This window comes from Anarhichas minor, unplaced genomic scaffold (genome assembly GCF_050575085.1).
Source record: "Anarhichas minor isolate MPS153535 unplaced genomic scaffold, ASM5057508v1 ptg000024l, whole genome shotgun sequence".
NCBI lineage: Eukaryota > Metazoa > Chordata > Actinopteri > Perciformes > Anarhichadidae > Anarhichas > Anarhichas minor.
The window spans coordinates 13,486,039-13,510,782 of record NW_027466470.1 but is presented as its reverse complement, the minus strand read 5'-3'; the positions used below and the strand labels follow the sequence as shown (position 1 = coordinate 13,510,782).

Here is a 24,744-nt window from a genome sequence, read left to right as displayed (position 1 = left end):
TATGACAGAATCATATCAACTGAATCAAAAAAAATAAAAAATAAAGACACCATTAAAGCTTTTTTTTACTATAACTATTATGATATTCGCTATAATGCAACCAAACTGAAATGCTGTGAGGTCTTAAAATTGTTTAAATGAATCCATTCTCAATCCCGGAGAGATGTTTCCACTATCATACCGTTTATATGTGCGATATAAATGTGATAATCCTAAATTATATCGAGGTAATAAAGTTTTGAAAAAGGACTATGCCATTACGTCACTTCCGAGTTTAATCGGACAGTAGTAAAAAAAAAAAAATCTGGTTGCCATGAATTTCAGCTAGCTAGCCACCGACAACTGTCATTACACTTTAGTAAAACCATCCATGTCAAGACACAAGAGGAATTGTCGAAGTGTTGTGCCGCTTCTGTGTACATATACGGGTACACCGGCCTGCCTGCCAACCGACTGTGAATCGGTAAGTAGCTAGCTTTGAGGCTAACGCTGTAGCGAGCTGCCGCTAGCTGGTTGCCCTGCTAACGACAAGTGATGATATGTTGACTGTTAGCTGGCAGTAACCTGTGCAGCGGGCAATGTCAAATAAGAGCAGCAGTGTGTCGCTTATCTTCATTTTCGCTTCTACGTGTGCTTTGTCACCATTCTGCTCCCGCTGTGTGCCCACAGCACCGGCTAACGTTAGAGGTTAATATCGTTGTTTAACCATGTAGCCACTATTAGCATATCAGTCGCTCCCTGTCCGTGTCTGTGTTGAGGGGGTGTTGTAATTAGTCACCAATGTCCACGATCACATCAAGCCATCGGAATCACTTTAATCTCGCAGTGAGATGTCAGCAGCATCAGCAAATGGCTGAATGCATGCAACTTCTGCCCAAATAAATGCTAATTGGTTACAGGAGCTGTGAAATGACAACAGCTGACGCCTTAACTGTTATAATAAATCCAGTTTTTTTTTTAAACATCTTTAAATCAAAGTAATATCTCCCTCACAGCTGTGCCTGTGTACTTTATTTGATAAAGCAAAAATGATAGATTTGAGCTTTTTAATATTTATAATCTGTTACTTTATAATGGCACACAGTAGCTCTCGCAACATCTACTTCTAAAGACCAGGCTAACTAAGTGGGCATGACTTTGTGACTTTATGCTATTATGTATAGTAAGTTGTTGCATTTCAATGTGTTATCCTTTCTTTTGTATCAAGATCCTGCTGGTACAGTGATTAGATCAGAAGACCTTGGCACCTGCGTGTGCCACTTCTTTTAGAGGCCCAGGGATTTCTGAATCCAGGTATGTTCATAACTGTAAATATGTGCAGGGTTTCCCTCAATAAATAGGTTTGTGGATTTTTATCTCTACCTGACATTGCAACATTCTCCCCTGTGAAGCAAGTATAGGATGTGATCGATCAATAAATCACCTGCTGAGCTTTTTGCGCTTCACATCTCAAAATCAATTTACTGTAGCTACTAGATGACAACATTCTCCTCATTAATTCAATACGTCACCTTTGCTGTGTTTATATAGTGCCACTGTCATTTTCCCTAAAGCTAATAATCCTGATATTATATTTCATCAAAATGTAACATTTTCTTATGACAACAGTGTAGGCAGTGCGCCTCCATTGTAAAACACTGAGTGAAACCCTGCTCTGAATCAGAGGTGAAAGGTTTTGCTTCTTACGTGCTTTCCTTTTTACATTTTCTGCCACCTAATTATTCTGTCTAACATGTTTATTTTTCTACCAGAAGATGAACGGTCTGTCCATAAGAGAGCTATGCTGCCTGTTCTGCTGCCCCCCTTGCCCCAGCCGTATTGCAGCCAAACTGGCGTTCCTCCCTCCAGAGCCCACCTACTCCCTTCTCCCTGACCCAGATCCAGCGGCTGGAGCTGGAACTGCTTCTGGGTCTGGGGCTGCTCAGCCTTCTCTTGGAGCACCAGGACTGCGTTCCCGGCTGAGCACTGGTAGTGGAGCTGACAAAGGAGGTGGTGGTGCTGGAGGTGGGGCTGGTGGAGGTGTAGGAGGTGGAGGTGGTGGAGGAGGAGGAGGAGCAACAGCAACAGCAGCACCAGCACCAGCACCAGCACCAGCAGCAGCAGCAGCAGCAGGTGGAGGAGGTGGCAGCGGCAGTGGTTGGAGTGAGGGCAAGTGGAAGCTTCATCTTACAGAGAGAGCGGAGTTCCAGTATTCACAGAGAGAGCTGGATCTGACTGATGTATTCCTGACCAGATCTAGCCGAGGGAACAGGGTGGGGTGCATGTACATCCGCTGTGCCCCCAATGCCAGGTGAGACACACACACCACCAACACCTGAGACTGAAGATACACAGATCACGACCCTGTATCTCTGTGTTTTATGTGTACTTTTAATAGGGCGGGTTAACTGTTTTTTGTAGGAACCAAATTCAAATATATTTTTCATTATATCCCATGTTGTTCTATCAGCTGGAGGCTTCCCAGTTCAGCAGTGTTCTTTTTTTTCTTCTTCTACCTGCTCTGTCCCTCAGGTTCACCGTGTTGTTCTCCCACGGCAATGCAGTAGATCTGGGCCAGATGAGCAGCTTCTACATCGGCTTAGGCACGCGCATCAACTGCAACATCTTTTCCTATGATTACTCAGGCTACGGCGTTAGCACTGGCAAGCCCTCCGAGAAGAACCTATATGCTGACATTGATGCTGCCTGGCACGCCCTGCGCTCCCGGTAAGCAGGGAGAAACTCCCCGTCACCGTCCACACAGGATCCGAAATGAACAGCCAACAAGCACCAAATGCCAGTTAATGCGGCCACTCGCATCACTGGCCAGTAACTTCTTGTGAAAATAACATTTCGTTGGCTCGGTTATATGCAAACTTTGTCCCTGCCAACCACGGCACCCTCTCTCTGACCATCGGCCAGTCAAATCAAAGATAAACAATGGCTCTGTATCTAAAAGACGGATGATTGGCCGTCGCATACCGTGCTTTGCATGAAGCCTCAGCAACTAAACTTCTGAAAAATGTTCCTCTTGCTTATCAGCTGCCAGCATGGTTAATGAGCCTAATGTCAGCAGAAACTTAACAGAGCAACTTAAAACATTAAGACATACGACAACAAAAATGTGTCTTATAATTACTCACACAGTCCCCGGTTCTGAGCTTAAGCTAGTATTTCAACAGGTTTGGTAATAGACTGTACTGATGTCAAACGTGGTTGATGATAATCAACATGAAACACAGGCTTACTGCACTTAATCAGCATATGGAATTGTAAACGCTTAAACACTGTGCACCAGTCCTTCTGCACTTTTCATACTAGCAGAATAAAAGCGACTTATTTTTGTATTCTGTACTAAAACTCTGGCGTGTGTGTGTGTTGTCTCAGGTATGGCATCAGTCCTGAGAATATCATCCTGTACGGGCAGAGCATCGGCACGGTGCCCACAGTAGACTTGGCATCCCGGTTTGAGTGTGCTGCTGTGGTCCTCCACTCTCCCCTCACCTCTGGGATGAGAGTGGCTTTCCCCGACACTAAGAAAACGTACTGCTTTGATGCCTTCCCTAAGTAAGTCTCTTGATCTATGTTAGTTGTATTTTCTGCAGTATCAACGTTTTAAATATAATATTTGAAAAAAAAAAAAGAAGACGTTCCAACGCCAAAATATGATGCTGTAAATACACAGCTTCCATTGGAATTCTGATAGTGGTTGGGGATTTGTAGTGCAACATGGAAGCATGATGGCCCATGGAGGTTGAATGCACTTACTGTAAGTCACTTTGGACAAACTCCGATCAATGAATGAAGTTGTGCATTATGAAGATCTACTGTGAGACGATAGAAGGCCACACTTAAGTATCTCTGGTTGTATCAGACCACTGTGGGCAATGTGCATATCAGTGAGCATGTCTGAGTTACGGTACTAATGGATCTACAACATTTAATTATTTTTTTTCCCATTGTTTTTTTGTAATACACTTTAATGTATTTAATGTAGTTTGTCCTTGTTGGTCAATAGTGAAAAATGACCCTGTACCCTGTTTTCTAGATTTTCCTGGTCAGTGCGTTAACAGCCTCCATCGTTTTTTTCTCTTGCAGCATAGAGAAAGTGTCAAAGATCCCATCTCCAGTGCTCATCATCCACGGTACGGAGGACGAGGTGATCGACTTCTCTCACGGCCTGGCCCTGTTCGAGCGCTGTCCCAAAGCCGTGGAGCCCCTCTGGGTGGAGGGAGCCGGTCACAACGACATTGAGCTTTACAGTCAGTACCTTGAGAGGCTACGGCGCTTCATCAACCAGGACCTGGCTGCACAGCATGCCTGAGAAACAAACAACGGCCTCTCTGCGTTTGTATGAATGACACTGTGTGTGTGTGTGTGTGTGTGTGTGTGTGTGTGTGTGTGTGTGTGTGTGGGTGGGTGTGTTTGTGCGCGCGACTGAGCGAGAACGTCAGCATGTTTGCAAAGTACGTGTGAGAGATTGACCTAAAACGATTTGTGATTATTTTTAATCACATCTGTGTGTCTTTGAAGCAGCACACCTGTATGGTTTTTAATATCAGTAGCTGTGTCCATCTGCAGGGTGGAGTGTGGAGAAAAACGCTAAAAACAAAAGCTGAGATCAAACAATTTCACAAATCCGTTTTTTAACGTGAGGATATTTATGAACTGCAGCGTTGAAATGTGTCACTAACATAACTTAAGAAGTATCCAAAAAAAAGCACACAGATGTCATTTTTTTTTTTTTAAGTATGGCGTGTTCGTGAATGCATGGGTCGTGCATGAAAGTGTCGCGTGTATATTCATATCTCCATGAACATGCGTGCCCATGTGTGTGTGAGGTAGTGCTGAAAGAAATGAAGGACATCCTGATGACTTGGACATCTGCAAGTGGAGGACGCTAATTGAAACTTATCATTGATGTTTTTTTTCTTTTTGAGAGTGTATTTATGAAGAATACCTCCACAGCTTGACCAGTTCTCTCTCCAGGGGACAAACGCTGGTCGAGCATGTGCCCGCCCACTCCTCCTTTACTTCCTGTTTACCTGTTAACGGACATCCCTCTGACTGCCAGGGCATTTCCCAAGTTGTTGTCCAGCTAACACTAACCTACTTTATCTGTGTGGTTTTGGGGTCCATCTCCTTGCCTTTTTGGTGGTTACATAAGGACTAGTCTGGAATATTGTGATAGCTTGTATGGCTGCTGGGTGTCTCATACTCTCCCTCATTTTAGACTCTGAAAAGATTGCAGAATGGCTAGCTTCCACTTTATTTCCTGGCTGTGCTGTAGCTGTAGCCTTTACCTGGCCACAGAATTGCAGCAGCAACTTACAGGCAATTATTTTGATCCCCCTTCATTGCTTTTCTCCAATCAGTCCTACATATTTGTGATAAAGAATGACGGTGGGCTTGAAATGAAACTTCGATAGTGACACAGAGTATATCTCTTGTGTATGTGGACATTTCTTTGGCATTAAAAGAATAGCTATAGAAGTGCAGGATTACTTAGTAATTCTTATGTCACATTGGATCAGTTGGCTCTAACAGAAGGCTGTTGCTCTTCAGTATTTACTGACGTGCAACGTTTAAAGGTTGGGCAGACTGCACTGACTTGGTAACGGCAGGATTAAATCCAATTCAAAGGTGTTGTTTGACATTTAGGCAAATACGCTCATTCGCTTTTTTGCTGAGTTACATGAGAAGCTTTATGCTGATGAACTTGTAGTCTGACAGCACAGTTTGTGTTACAAGTCTTGTTCCAGTAGCTCTCATCACAAGGGTTAGTCAGCCTCTTGTTCATATGCACATTTCTTTTTTTAAGCGTTTTTTTTTTCTTTTGTCTTGATGTAATTAATCCAAACGTGTTTGTCGTAGTGTGGGGGCCATGGGTTGTTCGTTTCAGAGCCATGCGTGTCGATGTCATGACCATCAGATCGGGTGTCAGGACGGGACATCATGCCTACTATAGCTGTTTCTAACCTCTGTGGCCCTAAATGTACAGGAGCTCTCTTATGGGTGGCAGCACGCTTCATGTCTGACACAAGCCATATTTGAGCCTCTCACTGTTGGTGTGGTGCAGGTTCCACCACACACACACACATACTCACACACTTACAAACACACATAATATATGTACTGTAGAATACAGTATATTGACACATTTATATATATCAGATCAAGCATGACAAAAGCAGGTCTTAAGTTCAGCACTATTGTACAAAGCATCCAAAGTGTAATAAGGGTATAAAATGTAAGTTTGTGTGTCTTCATTATTATTGACTGTCTTTCACAGGCCAGCATTAAGGATACTAACATCACATTTGAATAACTAGCAACAGGCCCCCGTGTGTAGACCTGAACAAGTCCAAGAACTGATTTCATGGTTGCAGGCTAGCACCACATTTCAGATCTACACAAGACGCCTGCTGCATAAGAGACCCGTCAGTTTCAGTGATAGTAGCTGCGTTTTTTTTTTTTTAAGGGAACATGTACTGAACTAGCACTGATCTGATTACTCCATTGTGGGAGTACAAGTGGGTACCCTGTCATCACTTAAAAACGGAGTCTTTCCATTCTCATCCTGTGCTTTGTGTCTCTGATATTTATGTAATGGAAAGCTGTTACCGTCTTGGACCAGGGGTCCGAGCTGATAGAAGAATTAGAGAGAGTTATCAGCTCTCTGTGGAAGTAGAAGTAGGCCTCAGTTTTCTTTCCTGGACTTGTCGTGTTATCAGGGAAACCACTGGATCCACCTTTCATTCATTGGGCTTAAGAAACGGGGCGGAGACTTGCCGTTTTATTGATGCACCACTATGGTTGACTTATATTGTATCCTCTGGCCCTGAATGTGTATTGATGGGGGTGGGGGGGGTTGAACAGTGAAAACTGTATGCATGTCTATTGTGTTTTGCAAAGCAAGTGATGGGGTGGGACGTTATCTCTATTATGTATTCTATGTGAGGATAAAGCTGAACTCAAGGCATTGGAACATTGAAGCACTTTTGAAGAAAAACAAAAAAAACGGGACGTTTATTTGAATTTTTTAAAATGCTGATACTAACTGATGTATTGTTATGAGTTTTGTGCTAGAGTTTGAGCGGGGCAGTGTTGGGTGGGTGGGGGGCTAGACTATACTAGTGGGCTGTTTATATGGTTACTGTACTTACCTATTCTATTCTTTGTATTATGAGTTGTAATTTTATGTTGCTTTTTTGAACTGAGAATATGATGTAATGAATTATTCATGGGACTGAATCTTGACCTTTTTATGGACAACAAAATAATAAAAAAAGATCACTTATGTACAAAAATGTGACACTGACTTGTTTTTAAAATAACCGTTGTATGTTTTGTACATTGCTCAAGTTAACACGAATGGAGATCTGGAAGATAGTGATACAACAATTGCAATATTTATATGTACATAATGATTTACCATTCGGATGACATGACTTCACCAGTGAAGTTGGTTTTTGGAGAATATATAATTTATATATTGACTGACTCAGTAGTTGCATTCTGTCACCAAAGTGACCTCAGTAGATCCATTCTGTCACCAAAGTGACCTCAGTAGTTATATTCTGTCACCAAAGTGACCTCAGTAGTCACATTCTGTTGCCAAAGTGACCTCAGTAGATACATTCTGTCACCAAAGTGACCTCAGTAGTTACATTCTGTCACCAAAGTGACCTCAGTAGATACATTCTGTCACCAAAGTGACCTCAGTAGTTACATTCTGTCACCAAAGTGACCTCAGTAGTTACATTCTGTCACCAAAGTGACCTCAGTAGATACATTTTGTCGCCAAAGTGACCTCAGTAGATACATTCTGTCACCAAAGTGACCTCAGTAGATACATTCCGTCACCAAAGTGACCTCAGTAGATACATTCTGTCATCAAAGTGACCTCAGTAGATACATTCCGTCACCAAAGTGACCTCAGTAGTTACATTCTGTCACCAAAGTGACCTCAGTAGATACATTCTGTCACCAAAGTGACCTCAGTAGATACATTCTGTCACCAAAGTGACCTCAGTAGATCCATTCTGTCACCAAAGTGACCTCAGTAGTCACATTCTGTTGCCAAAGTGACCTCAGTAGATACATTCCGTCACCAAAGTGACCTCAGTAGATACATTCTGTCATCAAAGTGACCTCAGTAGTTACATTCTGTCACCAAAGTGACCTCAGTAGATACATTCCGTCACCAAAGTGACCTCAGTAGTTACATTCTGTCACCAAAGTGACCTCAGTAGTTACATTCTGTCACCAAAGTGACCTCAGTAGATCCATTCTGTCGCCAAAGTGACCTCAGTAGATCCATTCTGTCACCAAAGTGACCTCAGTAGTCACATTCTGTCGCCAAAGTGACCTCAGTAGTTACATTCTGTCACCAAAGTGACCTCAGTAGTCACATTCTGTTGCCAAAGTGACCTCAGTAGATACATTCCGTCACCAAAGTGACCTCAGTAGTTACATTCTGTCACCAAAGTGACCTCAGTAGTTACATTCTGTCACCAAAGTGACCTCAGTAGATCCATTCTGTCGCCAAAGTGACCTCAGTAGATCCATTCTGTCACCAAAGTGACCTCAGTAGTCACATTCTGTCGCCAAAGTGACCTCAGTAGTTACATTCTGTCACCAAAGTGACCTCAGTAGTCACATTCTGTTGCCAAAGTGACCTCAGTAGATACATTCCGTCACCAAAGTGACCTCAGTAGTTACATTCTGTCACCAAAGTGACCTCAGTAGTTACATTCTGTCACCAAAGTGACCTCAGTAGATCCATTCTGTCGCCAAAGTGACCTCAGTAGATCCATTCTGTCACCAAAGTGACCTCAGTAGTCACATTCTGTCGCCAAAGTGACCTCAGTAGTTACATTCTGTCACCAAAGTGACCTCAGTAGTCACATTCTGTTGCCAAAGTGACCTCAGTAGATACATTCCGTCACCAAAGTGACCTCAGTAGTTACATTCCGTCACCAAAGTGACCTCAGTAGTTACATTCTGTCACCAAAGTGACCTCAGTAGATACATTCCGTTACCAAAGTGACCTCAGTAGATACATTCCGTCACCAAAGTGACCTCAGTAGATACATTCCGTCACCAAAGTGACTCATTCAGTTTCTTCCAAGATTGACTGCAATGATGCAGATAATGTAGAGTAAATCCTGGAATGTGAAAATACTGTTTTCCAGACTTGAAAAGGTTTTGGGAAATAGTTTAATGTAGTTCAATGAATATCAGATTCAAACATGGCCTGTGTATATATTTTTTAATTCACACAATATTAAGGCAGATGTACTGTCCCTTATGTATCACTACAGTTTTTTGACACCACACATTAAACAACATTTGATAAAAAGGGCAGTGGTAAAAGATTTTAAAAACATTATTCAAGAAGTTTCAGTGCCTGAATTGTTTTAATAAGTGCAAGTGAAATCCTGCCTTGGGAACAGTGTTTAATGGGAGTGTCTGCCCTCTGCTGGCTGATTATTGTCACTTATGTTACGAGATTCCAGCAGTTTATGCAGAAAATGGGAACCCTCATTTAATGACGCACAAATCATTTTAAAGCAGGCAACAATAAAGAGCTTATTTCACTCTGTGTGTGTTCTCACTGTTGCAGGTTGTGTTGATCCAAGATAACGACGGCCAAGACTCCAGCGAACTCAGCTTGCTGAGCTCAGCTATTCACCGGCCAGGAAATAAACATGGCTTCAGCAGGCTTGCCTCCATATGGCTCAGTGCACGAGCTCCTCACTGCAATATTTGATTTGTCAGCAGAGAATGGATCTGCTCCGTATAGAAATATTGTCCCGGTGCTTCTCTGCCAAAGCAGTCAGTCATCCGTGTAGTTCACCGTGTGTCGCCTGGTTCAGACATCCAAAAAGCATCTTATTGCCGACCTGCATCCTACGCAGAGAGGGCACTAACACAGGAGATCAATCTCTACTGTGAGAGAACTTGTTTGTGCACAATATTGTAAATTTAACTGGAAGATTTACTGTGTGTCAAATGGACCGAGTCTCAGAGCTAAGATGCTTTTGGAAGCCTGTCTAGACAGGGATCAATGTACAGCAGGATCTTAATGGAATGGTGCACCGCATTAGTTCCTAGGAGGATTTGTTTGTCACGGTCTTCTCCCACTGGCTACATTTGTTGGTACCTGCAAAAGTAGAGGAAGCAGCATGAGGACAATTAAGGAAAAATAGCACCATAATGTCAAAATGCATAACAAAACAAAAGTATTATCAGCAGAATGTACTAGAGGTAAGGTACTCATTGTGCTAAATGGCTCGATGTATAGATGTATTCATATGCAAGCAGAATACTACTTTCCATACTGCAGGGTAATATAATCTCCAGAAAATACATCATATTTTGTGTTCTAATCACATGAAATCTATGTGAATGTGAATCTGTAAAGCAACTACAGCTCTTAAACATGTAGTGGAGTAAAAAGTACAATATTTCCTTCTGACATTTCCTTCTGAAAAGTAAGTAGCAGGAATGTTGATGCTCGAGCAAAGTACACCTTGTACAAAGTCAAAACCCTAAGATGTACTTTCCAACATTGAGCAAGGAGCACATTATTCAAAGTAATCACAGACTACATTCATTATTGATGGATTATAAACTGATCTTTAAGGATTTAAGTGGAGTTTTTATTCCACACTGTTGTTAAAACTGGTGCAAAGAATGTCTACATGTAAATATTTAAACACATTCTTCCTAGTGGCTGTGACTCTATTCATCACTTATCTCTTGTTCACAATGCTGTCGTAAACCTGCTGAACGACTCTATTCAGGTCTTATCTGATCTGAAAGTAATGGTTTTAAACGCCCCCAAAACTGGTTTAAACCATTTCATTTGTTTCCCCACGAGTGCAGGTATTTCTCTTTCTTCTTCCTTTCTATTTATGTCCTTGTGTCTACTCACTCTTTGTGTTGTACAGACAACTCAGTCAGCTGCTCCTCCAGTGCTATGATCCTCAGCCCGATGTACCCGGACACCAACAGGAGCAGCACCATCCTGCAAGCACACAGTGTACAATGACCAACAATGCCTTGGATTTTACAGTCCCTCACTACAATGCACTTTGTGCAGAGTGAATCAAAAACCGAGCAGACGGTCTAAGATGGGTACATACGGTAACTTCCTGACAATAAGATACCAGTAAATTGTATCTGTGCTGAGGCTGAGGGACCATTGTGTGATAACATTTCTAAAACTATATCTTTCAGCCAATCCAGAAAGTCAACATACCAAAATGTGCCTCTGCTCATATGCAAAGTTGCATAAAATGTGCACAGTATGTGGGATCTGCAAAGTATTCTACACAAAGCAGGAGATGTTTTTAGTAGTCTTTGAAAGTCATAGCTCAAGGGGGAAAAAAAACTGTCTCTTATTCCTACGCAGTCAACTTCCAACCTTCTTCCATTAACAGGTCTTGAATGCACTTTCTTTACACAGACTGAGCAAAGGTGGGGGCCGATGGCCAATGTTACAGACATTTTGGTCTCAGACTGATAGGAACAACAATCAAAACAAACGGCCAGCAACCAAAACAAGCAGCCTGACAGTTATCTTAGGAGCAGGCAAGGGAGAATTCTTCTTTTGCACAACAGAGACACGGTGAAGTTCAACAAAGTTCAGAGCAAAGTTACTTATGCATGAATACAATATACTGAGTAGAAATATATAGTAAGTAAGTAGAAATATATATGTAACAAATTACCATTACATTGTGCACGCAGCAGCAGAGAGAGGCAGAGTGGTGGAAGAAGTATTCAGATTCTTCACTTCAGTAAAAGTTGCAAAGTCAAAACATAAAAGTACTTCATCACAACTAAAAGTCCTGCATTCAAAGTTTTCCTTCAAAGTACAGAAATATTATCAGCTAAATTGATGAAGTATTAAAAGCGACACTTTGCTAGTGTTGTATTATAATTAAGTCAAAATTGTACTCATGTACAGTACTTGAGTACATGTACTAACCCTGTACATGTACTAACCCTGTGTGAAACAATGATACTCACAGCATAATGTAGAGGTAGACGAGAGCGCTGACACTCCTCAATTCTCTGAGAACGAAGAGCGGTGCGACCCTCTCAGTGAGCCTCCAAATCCAGGACACAGCTGGTTAAAAGAAAAATCTGCTTGTGATTCTTTAATGGCTCTTTCCTCTAAGCCTTATGGGTAACTTGACTATGCATTACAGTTAGCATGTCTATTTGTGACCTCTCACACACACCTCTGTTGTCTTCGTTTTGACCGGTGGAATTGCGTCTTGTGGGAGCTGGAAAGGCATAAATACACATATTGCATTCAGTAAAGAACCTTTTCAACATTATTATCCTAAATAGACAAATGTAATTTTAAATTTAAAACGCTGAAATTGCCAAAGAAGACAGGATTAACCAATGACGATTACTCCATTCACATTTCTCTCCGTATGTCCCATCTGTTTCTCACCTTCACTGGACTTCTGAGGAAAGCTGTTGTCAAGATTGATGCTGTCCTCTCTGCTGAGATCACGATTGGCGCAGTCCTCCAAACTCGAATAACTGGAGGCCTGGCAGACAAGGACAGAGACGCTGAAGGTTAAAGACTCTGCTGTCGTGCATCATGCACTCACATTCAACTCAACTCAACTATAACCTTGAATCCCTGAAATTCTCAGTTTGGTTGAGTTAGATGAGCAGCAGACGTACCACGTCGGGATCAGCTTCGTTCTCTGCAGAGGAGAGATGAGGGCTGCTGTTGACGCTCTTCCCCTGTTTCAGACGAATATAGAAACATGAGTGAGACACGAGTTTAAACTGATGCGTATTTGTGCATGCAGATCAGTGGAGTGCCTATACCTGTACACGGGAACAGACAGTTTGGAGGAGTTTGTGACACATCTCACGGTGCCTCAAAGACACAAACGTGTGCTAAAAAGAGAAAAGAGAGGCAGGGGTTAATTATAGGGCAAGACAATCTATGTGTACGCTCAATGTTAAAGTTAAGATGACGTCTTGGCTTCACAAGCTGCCAGTTTCGCTGCATAAACTTTGAATAATAATTTCCCTGGTTTTTAAATTCAGTTTCCATCTTTCCTTGTATTGATTGGTAGTTAACAATAGAACCACTGGACGCATTTGAGTCGAGCTGAATTAATTTGTAATTGATTATTATTAATAATTACTTTATAAACTTGATTAATAAAGACACTACTGCTACTACATTTAATGTTTGATTTAATAGGGACATAGTATTGCCCACTGCCACAAACCACAGCAGTTATAGTTATAGTTTATAGAGCTCAAAAGAAAAGAGAACAAATCAGAGAGACTGTAACTTTAAATAATAAAATAAATACATCTCTAAAGTGTGTCTTCTGACCTTCTCTCCATCAGCAGTTTGAATGGACAACATGGATAAAGTAGAGTTATGTTTCTTCACCCCCATGATGCTGGACGCAGGAATCACCACCTGGAATATGTGAACAAAATACTTTGATTCTTGTAGCCTCCACCGCCTTAAAGAGGACATTACAGTCATATTTCACTTGTCCTCGATGTGACCTGAAACATGGATGACCAAGGTAAAGAACCACCAGCTTGTTATTTTATTTTCTATAAGGGGTCCTTAAATAATTTCCCTCTGTGAAGTCCTTGATTTTAGGACAAAAAGCCCAAATACTGGAGTTGAAAGTGAATTCCCAGGATAGCTAATGTTAACGTCTCCTTTTACCTCTTCTGGGACGTGTATGCTTAAAAGTCTGCTCTGCCAAATTGCACTGTACCTACACAATTAAACATATTGTTTTAATTAGCCTGACATGTGAGAGAACCCAAGTAGTGCCACCACTGCTGTGACATTTCAGTGTTAAATGATTTCACCGGTGTGACTAATGCTTCACCTTATTGTACCTGAGTTTGTTACCTTGGTCTCTTTCAGCAGCACTGACGAGTAGAAACCCACATAGTTCTCTGAGACAAAGAGTTTTCCGTGATACAGTACCTCCTTCTGCAAGGCACAGGTAAATGCTACAATAGAGACAAAGACACACACACACACACACACACACACACACACACACACACACACACACACACACACACACACACACACACACACACACACACATATAAATTATTAGGCAGCACTTAATCAAACAGCAGGGACAAAGTGAGAAAAGGTCACAACGTGATGTCATTTCCATAATCAATATCACGGAATAAGTAACAGTGACTCTTAACTCACTGTGTGTGAGGTTCTCCCCCACGGGAATCTTTTGGAACAGTTTGTGGAAGGTTTTGCTGTGCTTTAGGAAGCTCTGTAGGGGGAAAATGGTGTAAAATAATACTCAGTATGTATCTGGGATTTTTTTTCTTAGATAAGGAACAGGTTTGGTGTTCGTTATCTGAAATAATTGACTTTAAAATTATGTTTTTTGGCCACTTGGGGGCAGCAGAAGTTGTGAACGCAATACTGACATATCATCCCCTTTGAAGTTGATCTGGGGAACTTGTGCAAACAATTGCTAACTTACACGTCATCTAGCAACATTATTATTCATTTCATGTTTCAGTCCACCTGATGAATGTCAGTCCAATATTCACCCTCTTTACGAGAGGTCTTCATGCTGTCACATTGTTTTCACATTGTCATTTGATGCATTGCTATTATTAAAAATACAGATTATAGCCACTTTAATTCTCCTTGTGCTGCAAAGATAAAACATTTATGTTGTAAGGAACAGGAAGTGGCAGTCTTACATTTTTATGGACGAGCCCATCTGAACGCTCAATGTTCTCCTCTGTTATGGTCTGCTGCCTGAGGAGACTAAAGATACCACATCAGTACTTTGTCTGGATACAAGATTTAATTGTTTTTCTTAATCCAAGTGTAGTGTTGAAGGTAGAGTGTACCTGGGGGACGTGCTGGAGCTGAGGCTGTGATGTAGCTCCTCGATCTCTAGTCGGGCATCGTCCAGACTTTCACATTGTCTGGATTTCTTACTGCTAAACATGCTGCTGCCTCTTCTTCCTCCAAGGACTTCAACTCCATCCAGACAGCTGTCCAAAGAACATAAAGTAAACAACAACATAAAGTTAAAAAAAAAAATATATATATATATATATATATATATAAAAAGAAATGGATTTCTCTCCGGTGGGAACGTCAGTAAATGTGTTGGATTTAGTTCACAGAGTGAATGTGTGGAGGTGCTGATGGTAAACATTTCATTATATCTGGTTGGTAAAAGATGTGAATACGCTTTTCTTCTTTGTTTGTGAGGCCAGTCTAATAGCTCAGTTTAAGAAGTTCCTTTACGTGGAAGCAAAAGTTAAACAAGCTCCAAACTGAATACCAGCTGTATTGACTCTGCTTGGGCTGACTGTCAGCTTGTTAGACCTGTGGTTACTCTGCTGTTTCCAGGCAACACAAATGATGTCTGGACAGAGGTTTCAATTTTAAAAACCAGCAGCTACAAACACTGGATACATAACAAGATTATGGAGATTGAGGGAGACGTATGTACACTGTTTTTCAACTGTAAAAGATAATATATAAAATATGCAATACTTAAAAAATTGAAGTTAATTTCAACAATATATCAGGAAATATATGAAAAGTGCAGAGAAAGGAAACATGTTCAGAAACAATTATGTATCTATACTTACATAGAGCTGTCCAGTGACAATCTCCTACATCTCACAGTCATGATGGAAAATAAACACTTTCAACTCGTATACATGCACACTCACACACTTTCACACAAAGTCTCTACTTAATGTCTTTAGCTCTCTCAAGTTTACAAACTAATTTTGAGTGATTTGTTGGCTTTGCTTCCTGGAAGTAATCCTCACGCAAGTTAGTAAGTAAGAGGCAGGTAAGACACAAAACATTACAGCAGCCTACTTCTAGGACTGGCTTCTTAATGTTCAGTCAACCAATCAGCTCTGAGGGGGAGTTCTTTTCACTCAAAACTAAACCAATCAGTGATGGCAGGAAGAGTCGCTATGGGTGGTACTACCCTCACCTTTTGATACAGACACACAGACAGGACCAAAAGTACACGACGTGACACAGGTATGCAGAGATAGCTATCGCCACAGTCATGTGAACTGCCCAGCCTGCACAGATTGAGATCAAGGAAGGATTAACAACCTACAACACAGAGATGCAACAAAAACCCAACCTTTACCAAACATGACATTACAAATTCAGTACTTCCATTTCTCAAAGACATTAAGAATATATAACATATTCAACAATAAATGTAAGCTTTGTGCATGATATCATTTGAACTAAAACGCTTTTTTTTTACACTCATGGCTCATGTACATACACAGGACTTTGTTGCAAAAGATCATTACGCTATTTGCCAAACAGAGGTACAATAACAGAAATGCAGCGCTTTGAGAAAATACAGTTGGGTTTGGCTACAGGTCACAAGTTGAGACTTGACCTCCATACCTCAACCTCCACACCTTACAGCTCTGAGGAGGATTGTGTGGGCTATATCATTTGGTGAAGTGAGTTATGCTCTTTTGTTCTATTTGTATTTTACCCAGATAGAATTTTTTTAAGTCATGTTTGAAGAGAGACATTTTCCATCAATAGAATTTGATTGTGCTTTTGTCAGTGATTTATGAACTGTGTTGCAGACAGTGATGGTCTGAAGATGTGATATGAATTGTCACCATGTGAGGCTGAAAGAAAACTAAACAGCTATCTGCATAACAACTTCCTTGTGCCTGTCTCAACGCACCTCAAGAAGGAACAACTGCCGGTAAGAGTTATGAAAGCACTCAAACAAACATGAATGCATTTTCCCGTGATGGAACCGAACAATGTATTCCCCACACCCTCTTCCTTTTCGTTATATAACATTCGTTTCGTAACATTAAATACAAATGAGGTTGGCTGTCTGACAGATTTCAAGGTTGTAGCAGGTAAAGGGTCAGCTGATCACACTCAGCAACTCTTAACAGACCATCTTGGTCATAGTCAGATCAAATGAGGATGCTGCTTTTATATCGTGCATGTGGTAGTTAAAAGTGAAACACGTGTAGAGCTATTCTGACTGAGATCTGACATATCCAGTGTGAGTTTCATTTTTAGTGAAATACAGATTACATGTCCTCATGCATGGGGGTGTGCCTGCATTCACTGCAAACATGCTGTACAAGGAGCACATTCCTCTTCATCTCCCAATCACACACATAACGCAAGTAGTCTAAAGAATGTTATTGAAAGAAAGGGTAAACAAAAGCAGTCTTTGAAATGTAGTCGGATTCATAATCACACTGTCTTTCTTTGTACTGTCTGTGTGATCAGACTCATTTGCTTTCTTGTCATAAATTAGATAGTTGACTGTCATGTGTGTATATGAAGCTAGCGCTAGCAGCCGGTTAGCTTAGCCTAGCACAAAGACTGGAAATGGGGAAGCAGCTAGCTAGCTTTAACCAAAAGTAGCAAAATCCAAACACCTCTAGAGCTGTCTAATTAACACATTATATCGTGTTAGTTTAATCTGTACAAAAAAAGTGTAACAATGACATGGGTTTCTGTTACCTTTGGACAGAGCAAAACTAGCATTACCTGCTGTGTCCACCTAACTGTCACAGTGTCTGTACACATACAGGTGTTTCCACTTATTCTTGCTTATTAAACCTCTTGCTCAGGTTGAAGGTGTGCTGAAGCTTTGATGGGAATTCATTAGGTCACAAATCTTCATCTACCAATTAGAATAATGAAGGTATAATTTGTCCCGCCCTAACAGGTGCAACAAAGCCACTTGAGAAGAGGTCTGATCTAATCAACCAGATTATCTGCACCTGCGTGCGTGCGTTCAGAGGCTAGCACTGTTTGTTATGTTTTGGTCAAATTACTGTGTCAAATGTCAGGAATGAAGTTTCGTGCACTAGATTGCACATTTTAATGCTCATGTCATCTGAAAGTTTGTAATATATAATATCTTACTTTGAAAGTAACGTTAAGTATTTTAATTATCATACTACCTTGGAATCTTTCCCATCTCTTCAATCCATCCCATCTATGACATGGATGTGGTGTTATCCCTCTGTCCTGTACTGTGATGCTGCAGCTGAAGTTACAGTAAAACTGAGTGCAAGTTCATTTTGTGGCTGTTTGTCAAGTGTATTTAGTAAAAGCTTGCTGCAGTGACAGGAGCACATTTCTCTTTAGACTTACGCTGGTCCCATCTAGTGGATGAAGAATGAATAACAAAGAAAAAAACCGCAGTGAAATCAAGCAGCTCATTGTGCTGTATATCCAATCATCCTGCTTTTAATACAAAGTCAAGATACAATATCTACATCCATGGTTTTGAAAGGAAAGAACAGGTACACAAGTGAGGGGGATGGCATCATCAGAGCTTGCCCTCAACACATTTCATTTTATGTTTCATGTGTGTGGCTTTTATATTTCTCTCGACACAATAATCATTAGAAATCGAAGGAATAACATATGTCATATATGTCGCACACTGTCAAGACTTCTGGACCACACATCGATTTCATATCAGAATATTTTCAGATACAAACAATAACGTTTGAGGGTGTGTGTAGCTGGGCCATTGTTAACCTACTCTCTGTCAAAAATACACTTGCTACCATTCGCTTTCCAGCAAACTAAATACCAACAGCTTGTCTGAGGTTCTCACCAGAAAGTCTGCTCTATACATCTATCTTCTCGGATGCCCTTAAACCTATCACAGTGGGGCTGAGCGTACCTGTCGCTGTGATCACACCACTGCTGTTGCTATGGAGGTTGAGTGGGGGAGGGCATCAGGAGGGCATCACTGTAAACTTAAACTAGGTCTGCCTCTAATGTACATCTCTAGCTAACTAGTCGGACATCAGTAATCAGTATCAAATAGCACCCTACACAGAGGGCATACTTTATAATAATAAAGCAAATAAAAAAGCACCAAAACTGACCATTAAAAATAAAAAAACAAACAGTGACAATATCATACTTTAACATTGGCTCGCCAAAGAAACAAGTAAACAACGTCTTATTGGTTATAGTTGCTAGATATCCCAAATAAATAGGTTAAAAACAAACGTAAAAAGTAACAAAATAGAATAATAAATATCTTTTAAAAAAATCATATGAAATAAATATGACAAAGTGAACAATAACAATAAGGCTTTTTTTTGCGACAATAACAACTACATCACATCCAATCCCACGTTATATCTTGTGCTCAGACGTATGTAACTGTACTGTATAGGACTCCAATGATAGACTGTATGTACAAAATGTGTGAAACCTCCCGGGATGTCTGAACATCTGGAACATCGCTGTGCTCTTCAATCACCACGTGGGACCAATTATGATTATATGTCAAATTAATAAAAGATACACACACATATATATATATATATATATATATATAGCGATATCACGGACTTGTGCAGTTGTACGGAGGAGTCAAAGAGGAAAACATAATTTGGCTAAGTTGGGATGTTCTGTACAGCGTGATTTAGCAACAGAGAGACTTTAAATGGAGTTTATGTGGAGGTGGGACAGTTGGGTGACGGGAGAGGACTGTTCAATTCACCAAATGCGCTCAATGTTTTTTGAGGGATTTCTCTCATTGTCTTTCACTGCCAATATCCTTAAATAGCAAAACACCAGATTGAATTAACTGCAAAGTGTTGCAATTCAAGTAGGTTAGCTTCAGAGGAGGAAGATGATTGAGAAACAAACTTTCCTCCTCAGTTCAAGATACTGTATGACAATAAAACTTTAGCACACAATGCATGAACATTAAGCAGCATGTTTAAACACAAGACAGAAGTCAGCATAAGGCAAAGACGTACAGTAAAAACACAGAAAGAAATCATGTCGGCAGAAATGGGACGAGAACTGTTTTAACAGATAATTGAAGCTCAATTCTGTCGTTAGCATTTCTTTCATTAAGCCACTGCTGAGCTGACACAATAAGGGGCTGACTTCAAGAGGAGATGAGTTGGAGGATGAACAAGGACTACGGCAAATAACAAGCAAGCTTTGTTTAATGAAGAATGCACTGGACGACGAATCTCGGCCCAGCTGAGGATATGACGGGCTCTGATCACTGTTCTGAGGCCAGCTGTTACACAGCGACCACACGATTAGGGAGCGTGAACTGATCCTTGGCCAGTGTGTTAAGAGCGGAGTCTGACTTTATGTTATGCTGGATAAAAGAGGAAGCCACCTCTCCTCGTAGGCCACAGTTCACGTTCACGCTGGATGGGTTCTCTTGGCACTGTGCGTTGGGTAAATGAGCATCCACATGCTTCTCCAACCGTCCTCAGGGTGTTGAGTCTCCACTTTAGGCTTCTGCTGAGGCCTTACCTTGTCATCTGCTTTAAACTATATGATCAGAGCCATCTGTGGTAGCAGTAGACACCTTTGAAACAGACTCACGGACACATAGAAATGTTCACCTTTGCACTTTGTAACCCCTTAGTACACCAAACCAGTAGATACAAAGTTGAGGATAAAAAGCCCATTTAGGGTGCAGCAAATATCCAGGCTCTTTGTGTTTATTTTTTTTGTGTGTTTTTTTTTTTTAATACACATTTAGTATCATAATTCCTGTTCAGAAGCTGTTTGTATTTCACTTGTTCATATTGGAGATAGCTGACCACAACACACATGTATTATACGTCCTTCACACTGGAACACTGAGGTAAGTATATGGATTACACATGGATAGTCTCCACACCCACCAGCTCCTCAGAGAAACCCCTGATGGGTGTGGGTGTTGTTAGACACAGATTTCTTGTTGCTGTTTTTTGTTGTTGCTTGTTTGTCCTTGTTGGTGTAGAATTCATCTTTGAGTCTTGCTCCCGGAAAAAGGTCAAATGTTCAAGTTATTTTCAGCCGTCTTTCTCTCGTTTGTCGCTTGTCGGTTTGTTTGTGGACCTCGAAGCAGAAAGATGGATGGGTGGTTGTCTCTTCACTTACGTTGCATAGTGGTCAAAGCTACCCAGGTACTCCAGTGCAGCCTGGTAGCAGAACTGGTACTCATCCTGGGTGACAAAGTGAGAGGGAGAAGGGCATTGAAAAAAAAAGGTACGTTTGTATTTTGCTTTAAACACACCTTTTTTCCTATTCGCTGATTATAAACTCAACTGGGAAGATTAAAATAAATTAAAAAGTAATAATGATATTTAAGAATGCACAATAAAAGAAGCACATTTTGAAATATGATATAGATAAATAGATAAAGCTACATGTTTTAGAAGTTTTTTAGGTGGTACAATGCATGTTCATCAGTGTATATGAGGGATGATATGTTTCTTTTGAAGACAGAAGGTACAAATATTCTATATCTTGTCACCAGGTGACTGATGTGCAACTATGCACGTTTGTCAGAGAGATATTTTTACTTCAATAGTATCATCATTATCAAAACAACACAGGTAGAGCTTTTAAAGTCAAGCCTTCCTCATAAAATATTACTGGATTTGTATAAATATATCGCATTGAGGAGTCCCGATAGTGTGCTGTATCAGGGCTTTCCTTGCTCGTGTCTGTCCTGCCTAATGAATCAGTGAGTCCCACATGCTGCTCGCTGTTTACCTCAGTCTGCACCATGGCTGGTCTCTGTGTGCGCAGCATTTTGACAGTCTGGAAGATGTCCACCGCCCCTTCGTAACGCATCCTCTCCAGGACAATACTCAGAGTGATGAAGACACCTGTCCGCCCCACGCCAGCACTGCCGCCATGAAAGAAACCATTTGACTATAGTTTACAACGTGCTACATTCGGACCAACCTACTGCAGTTATTAATATGCAATTAAATGCACTTTTAACTAGCAATGAAGGGTTTTATCATGAGCCGCTTACCTGCAGTGAACGCTGATTGGTCCATCCTGGCCAAACTGCTCCTTGGTTTTGTGCACTTGGCCAATGAAATCGATGAAGCCCTCCCCAGATTTGGGCACACCTTGCTCTGGCCAATCAGTGAACTGGAACTGACGCACTGTCCGTGATTGGCCATCCTGAGGGAGTGAGGAAATGAGTAGTGAAGAACGATTTTATTAAAAACCTGCGGGTTTCGTTGATCTGAGAATGTATCTGATGTCTTTTTAACTGGTATGTTTATGTTTGGAAGGTGTAGTTTTTGTTCATGTGAGGTGATTATTTTAAGAGCTCTTGCTGTATTGACTGAGGAGTGAGACTGCCCGGCAATATCCTTGTTTTCCCCTTCTAATGATTACTGTTATCTGATGCTGGATCAGTGGCTGTGGTTAACTTCAAGTTGTAACGTCAGTACGTCTGCTATTGTCAGCCACTCAGTAGGCAATTACATCTTTTCTCTTCTGCTCAGCCTTTCTGACTCCCCTTTAATGGAGATCAATAGAGCATCTGTCGATGTGGCGTCAGGGCAGGACAGGCTTAACTGGAGTTATCTATGACTGGCTGATATATGCGCGAGAGGACGTACACACACAGTCACACACACACACACACACACACACACACACACACACACACACACACACACACACACACACACATGTTGTCAAGGTGATCTGGAGACAGCATGGTTGAATGAGTAATCTAGGGGCTGCTTGCTGATAGCGCTAATCTCTTGTGTAACACACATTCACATACAAAACACACGCTAAGCAACACACGCTACAGGTCGATAGGACACGCTTCGCACCGCTGCCTTCCAGCAGCACTGATGGATTGGGTACAGAGCGGAGAAGTCAAGGAGTGTAATGTTACACTGCTGTTTGAATAAAACATACAACGGGAGGACAAGTCTTTAAGCACACGGACGCCATGAACTCACCCTGGCATCCGTAACTTTGAACTCCCGGAGGATGTACTGAGGCATGTTGTACTCAGCCATGGGGTCCACCACGAAGTACTGGTACCTGGCGGAGCGCTCAGCGGGCCAGTACTGGTGACACTTCTCCTGAGAGAGCAGGACAGAAAAGAAAGGTTTGGTGACATTGTGTACAGGGCTGACATTTGCTGTTATTTGTATCACTTTGGGTGTGCATGTATGCTTAATTTACCCCTACCCGTCCCATTTCTCTCAGTTTAGTGAGCATGACCACGATAGTGGAGTTGTGTTCCCACAGCATCCGCCAGAAATCCTCCGTAGTCTCAGCCAGTGGGCCCTGGGTGGCAATGTAGCCTCTCTGCTGCCTACACACACACAAACACACATACATTAAGAAGCCATCTCCTCCATTCATTCCTCCTGTTTTCCCTCTGTCAAGCATCAGAATGAAAAGGGGGTCAGCTTCAGGCTAGAAGAGGAACAGTCAAAACATGTGAGTACAACCACTCTGAATGCCTGAATCATCAGAAGCACTGCGACCGAAGCGAGTGCTGTGTAGCGAGACAAATAGTGGGAACATGTATACAGTAATGACAGATCTGACAGGACGTGACAGGTGGGAGCACTGTGGTGAAAACCTATCCAATCCTTTCCCTCATCAAGCCATCATAAGAGGACAAGGGGATCAGGTCATGTTAGTGTTTTCGGGATGAAAATATACCTGTATCCGTCTATGTAACTGGAGTTGATGTAGTCGGAGCCCTCCAGGCCTCTGATTGGCTGGAGGCAGACGCGGGTGGTTTCATAGGGCATGATGTTGACCAGTCGGTTCTTGAATTTGTTGCAAGGCAGGTTGGCTGTGACGAACCGGGACGTGTGGGCTTTGGTGTTAGCCAGCCGCTGGATGGTGCGAGAAAACGTGAATGTGTGATGATGTTTCATAAACTAATCTAAAGAAAAGTATATAACTAACCAAAACTGATTTTACATGCAAGACTGCAGGATTATTCAGGATTATTTGCCTGGTTAGCTAATGTACAAGGCCACTCTAGTGGTTCCCCAATTCAGGGGGTTGCAAAATAAATCTGAGGGGTTAAGAAAAATATTGTTGTATTTGTATTTTTTCTGTTACATAAAATGTTATTAATTAATTACTTATTTTTATATTTTAAATTTTTATTCTTCATGTGTTTGTCACATTAATCAAGTCAAACTATTTTAGAACGGAAAAGCAATCTCATGTTGAACTTCTCATAGACTTATGCAACGTGCAACAAGAGATCATAAGTAGAAATAGCTTAGTTTTAAGGAGCCACGAAACAAAAACATTTGGAACCACTTTTCTATTCCTCTTTTTAGACAAAATATCAGAATGTAATTTGGTACACAACCTTTCCCCCTGCCCTCTCCCTTACCTTGAACTCCAGCTCCATGCCGGTGATGTGCTCCCCCGGCTCCACCTTGGACAGCTTCTGCATGTAGGAGAACAGACTCCTGGCGGCCACCTCGGTGTTCCCGCAGGCCACAGCCTCCAGCAGGGCCTCGTGGATGAAGCTGTATTGGTCCTCCGTCTGCACCATGTAGTTCCTCTGTGAGCGCATCAGGGTCACGTGACCGTAGATGTCCACAGTGCGCTCGTGTCGAATGCGCTCCAGCATGGCGTCGATGACAATAAAACAGCCAGTGCGACCAACACCAGCACTAATAGAGGGAGAGGTATAGGTGGGATATCAGTCGACTAATCGGGAGGATTTTAGTTCTGATATTTGATTTAAAGGAACAGTTCAACATTTTTGGAAATGGGCTTATTAGTCTGTCAAATAGGAAGCTAAAGCCAGCAGCTGGTTTAGCATGAAAAAACTGCACACTAATTAACACATTTAATCTTGTTTGTATGTAAAGACAACAAGTTATGGTTATCCAGAAAGAACAGACAGTAGTCTC

General features: G+C 41.5%; 3 protein-coding genes across 5 annotated transcripts in view; 1 reads left to right on the top strand and 2 right to left on the bottom strand.

Annotated features, from left to right (window-relative positions):
- The first annotated feature begins 269 nt into the window (after positions 1-269).
- LOC142956474 (alpha/beta hydrolase domain-containing protein 17A-like) lies at positions 270-7,294 on the top strand. Its single transcript, XM_076098081.1, has 6 exons — positions 270-463; positions 1,208-1,293; positions 1,752-2,290; positions 2,512-2,706; positions 3,367-3,546; positions 4,078-7,294. Exons 3-6 carry the CDS (start codon positions 1,755-1,757, stop codon positions 4,301-4,303), a joined length of 1,137 nt encoding a protein of 378 aa, XP_075954196.1. The 5' UTR covers positions 270-463; positions 1,208-1,293; positions 1,752-1,754; the 3' UTR covers positions 4,304-7,294.
- Positions 7,295-10,917: 3,623 nt separating this feature from the next.
- LOC142956035 (uncharacterized) lies at positions 10,918-15,698 on the bottom strand. The gene is made up of 12 exons (XM_076097331.1): positions 15,658-15,698; positions 14,911-15,048; positions 14,749-14,806; positions 14,234-14,306; positions 13,913-14,016; positions 13,370-13,459; positions 12,847-12,918; positions 12,697-12,759; positions 12,458-12,557; positions 12,237-12,281; positions 12,022-12,121; positions 10,918-11,014 (listed from the first exon to the last, which is right to left on the bottom strand). The coding sequence occupies exons 1-12, from the start codon at positions 15,696-15,698 to the stop codon at positions 10,918-10,920; spliced, it is 981 nt and encodes a 326-aa protein (XP_075953446.1).
- Positions 15,699-18,021: 2,323 nt separating this feature from the next.
- The window catches only part of ptprsb (protein tyrosine phosphatase receptor type Sb), a 46,575-nt gene continuing 39,852 nt past the window's right edge, over positions 18,022-24,744 (bottom strand). For all 3 annotated transcript variants that reach the window (XM_076098146.1, XM_076098145.1, XM_076098147.1), the window contains 7 exons: positions 24,216-24,501; positions 23,522-23,700; positions 23,039-23,165; positions 22,804-22,929; positions 21,849-22,003; positions 21,581-21,716; positions 18,022-21,027 (listed from right to left, as the gene is read on the bottom strand). In XM_076098146.1, the coding sequence (XP_075954261.1) occupies positions 20,959-21,027; positions 21,581-21,716; positions 21,849-22,003; positions 22,804-22,929; positions 23,039-23,165; positions 23,522-23,700; positions 24,216-24,501 (1,078 nt within the window). In that variant the 3' untranslated portion in view covers positions 18,022-20,958. The remainder of the gene's footprint in view (positions 21,028-21,580; positions 21,717-21,848; positions 22,004-22,803; positions 22,930-23,038; positions 23,166-23,521; positions 23,701-24,215; positions 24,502-24,744) is intronic.

Bases quoted from the DNA above. Each gene is read 5' to 3' on its own strand.
- LOC142956474 (XM_076098081.1), top strand. From the start codon at position 1,755: ATGAACGGTCTGTCCATAAGAGAGCTATGCTGCCTGTTCTGCTGCCCC. The intron at 2,707-3,366 runs GTAAGCAGGGAG...GTGTTGTCTCAG, and splicing joins TGGCACGCCCTGCGCTCCCG to GTATGGCATCAGTCCTGAGA. The intron at 3,547-4,077 runs GTAAGTCTCTTG...TTTCTCTTGCAG, and splicing joins TGCTTTGATGCCTTCCCTAA to CATAGAGAAAGTGTCAAAGA.
- LOC142956035 (XM_076097331.1), bottom strand. From the start codon at position 15,698: ATGACTGTGAGATGTAGGAGATTGTCACTGGACAGCTCTAT. The intron at 12,919-13,369 runs GTCAGAAGACAC...TTCTCTTTTTAG, and splicing joins AAACTGCTGATGGAGAGAAG to CACACGTTTGTGTCTTTGAG. The intron at 11,015-12,021 runs GTGAGTATCATT...GTGTGCTTGCAG, and splicing joins GTCTACCTCTACATTATGCT to GATGGTGCTGCTCCTGTTGG.